Source organism: Gigantopelta aegis, chromosome 8 (genome assembly GCF_016097555.1).
Source record: "Gigantopelta aegis isolate Gae_Host chromosome 8, Gae_host_genome, whole genome shotgun sequence".
Classification (NCBI taxonomy): Eukaryota; Metazoa; Mollusca; class Gastropoda; order Neomphalida; family Peltospiridae; genus Gigantopelta; species Gigantopelta aegis.
In genome coordinates, this window is record NC_054706.1 from 2,790,280 (window position 1) to 2,796,057 (window position 5,778).

The following is a 5,778-nucleotide window of genomic DNA, read 5'->3' on the forward strand; positions in this document are numbered from 1 at the left end:
ACCCCACCCCCACCCCCCACACACACACCACCTCGACCTTGAAACTCTTCGCGGATAGATGATGTATGTGCATGCTGATACCTTAAAGTCGCAGAGCCAAGTTTCAATCCTTGAAAATGCACACTAAGTTTGGTTAATCTACAAACCTGTAACACATTGGGATAAAGCTACAACAGAGTGAAAAGAATCCGTGACATTGAAACGGGGAAAATGTCCTTAAAAATAGACAAGCGCTCGTCTCCATAACCGTTATTTCTCGGAGGTACGTGCTGTTTTAAACATATGATAAATGCTTTTTGTGATATTAGAAATACCAGGATAACCAGAAACACTTCGGCTGTACGGAAATGGTTATTCTTAACAATAACATCTATGTAATATCTGATTTCAATTATGAAGAACGGCTCTAACAGTTAAACATTCGCCGTAATATTTAAACGCTAGGGTCTGTCACTTTAATGTTACGTCACCACTATTGTTTTTACATAGTCGAGCATCAAATATTAAAGCATCAATTATCAGAACAATAATGTTGAACTTTCTGCCTTAGAAGACGAGTAGCTCCTGTAACCCATTCTACTAAAATCATAATAATAATAATAATAAGTTCTCCAACTGGAGTTAGAAATATTACCACTCTTTACTTTGAGTAGTCCAGAAAGGGAAGCAACTCTCATTAAATCACAATGGACATACAACATACTACGTGATATGTCATTCAGTTGACGCAGGCAGGCATCAACCCTGTTTTTACATAATAAGTATGGGATTTGGACCCCTTTACAATATTGCATAACCTAGCAGTCAAATGAGTTCTGCTTCTAACAAAATACAGAAAAGGTGCACGGTATTCAGTGGAAGTATACTTATTTGCTGAAAGTGGAATAATCCTTTAAACTGGGGATAGAGTCAGGGAAATCGTTTAAAATGAATAACTTATTCCTATTGCGCCCAGGCGAGCCCAAACAAATTGATGTTTTAAATGTGGGTGGATCCGTGGTTTGCCAATCTGCAGAACGCAGTACGTTTTAGACGTCAACCCGACCCCGGACTGTGTTGCGGTTGCTCGGACGTTTAACGTGAATTATGCAAACGTTTGACCTTTCAAAAATTGATGCAATCAATTACATCTCTAAGAGCAAGGGTGTGTTTGTTTCCTTCGCTCAAGCAACACCATATTGTAACAAATGGGCGATTCGAGCCATGCACATTGTTGAAAAAAACAATAAGCAATACTTCAAGGTCACATCGGTGCTACATATCGGAGATCTGTGTCTGATGGCTTGCAAGTTTGACAACACCCACGTAATGGTATATCTGACAAACCCGAGCACACATTGACACTAGCAAAATAGTCAGGTGGCTCCGGTTTCCAAGGGTAACACGTTTCGATTGACATGACGGTGAATAGTTTTGTTTGTTGGAATGCCAAGGGGTTTTGCATTGATTACGCGAAGAATCTCGAACCTCTCATGTATGTCGGTGATAAACTATCGTTAGAATTTACAAATCATCGGTTACGAATTGCCAGATATAAATTATCACGTATAAATTGTCAGTTACAAATTGCCCGTTATAAACTCTCGGTTACGAGTGACCAGTTAGTAACTGTCAAATATGAATTGTGGGTTTTAAGTTGTTAGTTACGAATTGTCAGTTTTAAGTTGTTACTTATGAACTGCCAGTTACAAATTCAATGTCAGTTACAAATTGAGAGTTACAAACTACCAATCACAAATTGTCAGTTCAAACTACCAATCACAAATTGTTAGTTACAAACTACCAATAGCAAATTGTCAGTTCAAACTACCAATCACAAATTGTCAGTTACAAACTACCAATCACAAATTGTCAGTTCAAACTACCAATCACAAATTGTCAGTTCAAACTACCAATAACAAATTCTTAGTTCAAACTATCAATAACAAATTGTCAGTTATGAACTGCTACTTACAAATTGCCACTTATATATTTTCGTTTAAAATCATTTGTTTTAAGTATCTGAATTCAGCATCGAATTTTTGAAACCTCGATTATACGAGGAATTTGTAGTCTACATATCGGTTACAAATTGATTTGGTTAATTTTTTTTTTTAATATTTCATTTCGATTTATTACGACAAAGTGTTTCTACCAAATTTATGAAAAAAATCACCCATCGTTTTCTCTTGTCGCTCAGTGTTTACATTGTGTTTGCTGGTTGTTTCTACTGGTAGCAGTCCTCATACGGATGTGCACATTCTTTCTTAGGCCACTACTGTGCCACGGAACAGAAAGCCGCATATTGAACTAAACACTGGGTAGGCTACAGGTAGTAATTAACTGATCCGTTAGATTTGTTGGGGCGGCTAGACGTATTTTAAAATACCTTGATGGTGGTGGTGTTGATAATGGGGTTCTTAGTGGTGGTGATGGTTGTAATGATGATGGTGGAGGTGATTATGATGATGATGGTAGTAGTAGTGGTGATGATGATGATGGTAGTAGTGATGATGATTGTAGTAGTGGTGGTGGTGATGGTGATGATGATGATGGTTGTTGTAGCAGTGGTGGTGGTAGTGATGATGATAGTGATGATGGTAGTAGTGGTGATGATGGCAGTAGTGGTGGTGATGATGGTGGTGGTGATGATGATGATAGTGGTGATTGTGGTAGTGGTGGTGATGATGATGACAGTGGTGGTGATGATGGTAGTGGTGGTGATGATGATGATGATGATAGTGGTGATGATTATAGTGATGGTGATTATGGTGGTGATGATGACTGGTGATGGTGATGATGAAAGTGGTGATTAGGGTGATGTTGGTGATGATGATGATCATGGTGATAATAGTGGTGATAGTGGTGGTGATGATGGGGTTGGGGTTGGTGGTGGCGGTGATGGTGGTGGCTATGATGGTGGTGATAGTTGTAATGATGGTGGTTGTAGTGGTAATGATGATAGTGGTGATGATGATAGTTGTAGTGGTGATGATGATAGTCATGTCGGTGATGATGATGACGATGGTGATGATGATAGTGGCGATGGTGATGATTAGGGTGATGATGATGATCATGGTGATAATAGTGGTGATGATGCCGATAATAATAATGGTGTGATGATGATAATGATGATGATGATGATGATTTTGTTTTATTTCCAGGATGTAAAGCGACGGCAGGTCTGATGTACACGGGGACCATGGCCCTAGGATGCAAGTCATACAAGGAAGCCCAGAAAGATGCGTGTGTTTGTGACAGAGGGAAACATTTGGAGTTTTAAAACATCGGCTGTGATTATTTTGTTACGCTATTATATATTTTGTACTTAAATTATTTGACGCTTTAGATAGTTCATGTCCTTTAGATAGTTCATGTTTAGATAGTTCATGTTGTTTGACGTCATGTCATGCTTGTCCGTCCATTAAATGTAAACATTCAACATTTATTTTTATTTATTTGAACAAATCATTTAACAAAATCAATATGATCTCTGAGCCGCAAACCAGTGGTGGGGTGAGGACAAAAAGCGCAGTTACTATCTCTCGAAAAATACAAAAAAGTCTCCTTTTTAGTTTAGAAATGTTCTTTTCTTATAGCTGGAGAAGATTCTATGTTACAGTAGCCCTGTTCTTCCTGTACTGTCCCCTAGTTGAGGCTAGGGTCCGGCCCTGTATCGGAAACAGCTACTCTGAAATGTTCCCCAAGCCAGTATTAATGACGTTATACCAATCTATGTTACGTCATTTCCTGTATGCCTGTATTTCAACCAAATGTATATTTCCAGTGAAAACTGTAAAGTAAAATATGTGAAGATATGTTTGTTCAAAATGCCAAATTTCAAATTTTTATCATGGTGTACTTCCATTTTGTAGGGGCGAGATATAGTCCAGTGGTAAAGCACTCACTTGATGCGCGGTCTGTTTGGGATTGATCCCCGTTAGTGGGCCCATTGGGTTATTTCTCGCTCCAGCCAGTGCACCACAACTGGTACGTCAAAGACCGTGGTATGTGCTATCCTGTTTATGGGATGGTGCATATAAAAGATTGCTTGCTGCTAATGAAAAAGAGTAGCCCATGAAGTGGCGACAGCGGGTTTCTTCTCTCAATATCTGTGTGGTCCTTAACCATATTTCCGACGCCATATAACCATAAATAAAATGTGTTGAGGGTGTCGTTAAATAAAACATCTCCTTCCTTCCATTTTGTATGCAACTTAGCTGTTTTTTTAAGAGCTAATAGAAATAATTATATATTTTTTACGTTGTATTGTGTATCCTATTCTAAACATTCGACATGTAGCTACAAAACTAGTGTATTGACAAGCACCTTTATTGAGAGAGAGAGAGAAACACCCCTCACACACCTTTAAACAGGAAGTTGTCTTAGATCTCGAAGGAGATGAGAGTCAGCGGTGTCGAACTTCAGCCAGTGGATGGAGAAAACGCCATTTTAATCAGGATGTCTGGGCGTTTGTGTGCTTGTAGAGTCTGACTCTCTCTGTCTCTGTCTGTCTGTCTGTCTGTCTCTCTCTCTCTCTCTCTCTCTCTCTCTCTGTCTCTGTCTGTCTCTCGCTCTGTCTGTCTGTCTGTCTCTCTCTCTCTCTCTCTCTCTCTCTCTCTCTCTCTCTCTCTCTCTCTCTCTCTCTCTCTCTCTGTCTCTGTCTGTCTGTCTGTCTCTCTCTCTCTCTGTCTCTCTCTCTCTGTCTCTCTCTCTCTCTCTCTCTCTCTCTCTCTCTCTCTCTCTCTCTCTCTCTCTCTCTCTCTCTCTATCTCTCTCTCTTATTCTTTACATTTAAACAGAGCGGATATTTTAACAGCAGAAACCTAAAGGCTTTTTACGACTGCCTGTCTGTCTTACAATAATAACAGTTGTATGTTACATTCTCGAATTAGAAAGCTATAGTTCCTGTATAAGCAGGTCCGTTCTGTATAAGCATATCGTAAGCATATCGTTCTTACCGGGTGTGAGAAGGCAAACTATCGCTGTATATATTACATCGTGGGGGCGGGACGTAGACCAGTGGTTAAGCGTTCGCTTGGTGCGCGATCGGTATAGGATCCATCCCAGTCAGTGGGCCCATCATTTGGGCTATATCTCGTTCCATCTATCTGTGGGATGGTCCATATAAAAATCCCTTGCTACTAATGGAAACATGTAGCGGGTTTCCTCTCTATAACTATATGTCGAAATTACCAAATGTTTGACATCCAATATAGTAGCCGATGATTAATAAAGCAATGTGCTCTAGTGGTGTCGTTAAACAAAACAAATTTTAACTTTATATTACCTCGTGTGTCTGGCGCACTGTTTATGTAAGTTTTTACTTGTGGTTTAGTTTCTACTTTTTAATTCATTGTACATGTAGTTATTACTGATAGCTTGGGTGAAATGATTTAATAGTCCGTGCAGCGCGTCGTAAACATAAACAGAGAAAATCACCCACCGAAGTGTAACACCCACCGAAGTGTAACACCCACCGAAGTGTATCTTTGATAATTGCCCGTCCCTCATTATTAGTAAATAGTGCAGCGAAAACAAACCGTGTTTTATTTGATAAGTAATCGAGCAGTAAAGAAGAACTTGTCTTATCACATAAAGAGAGTCACGCGCGATCTTCGTTACGATAGCGCTCTTTTTATTCCATTCTTAAAATATTTGTCCCTTAATGGCGCCGGCGTTAAAATAACACGTTCACTGCAGAGCGGTGTTAAGCGAAAGAGATTCTCAAAACGTTGTTTAAGAAGCCAATATTATGCAAATAAAATCTATATCTAATCTCGGTCTGACGGTACAAAA

The 5,778-nt window shown here is 39.4% G+C and overlaps 1 protein-coding gene across 1 annotated transcript in view; it reads left to right on the plus strand.

The window, feature by feature from the left end:
* LOC121379163 (group XIIA secretory phospholipase A2-like) overlaps positions 1–3,421 on the plus strand; it is a 26,511-nt gene extending 23,090 nt beyond the window's left edge. Inside the window, exon 4 of the mRNA XM_041507659.1 lies at positions 3,144–3,421. Within this exon, the coding sequence (XP_041363593.1) occupies positions 3,144–3,262 (119 nt within the window). The 3' untranslated portion in view covers positions 3,263–3,421. The remainder of the gene's footprint in view (positions 1–3,143) is intronic.
* The last annotated feature ends 2,357 nt before the right edge of the window (positions 3,422–5,778 follow it).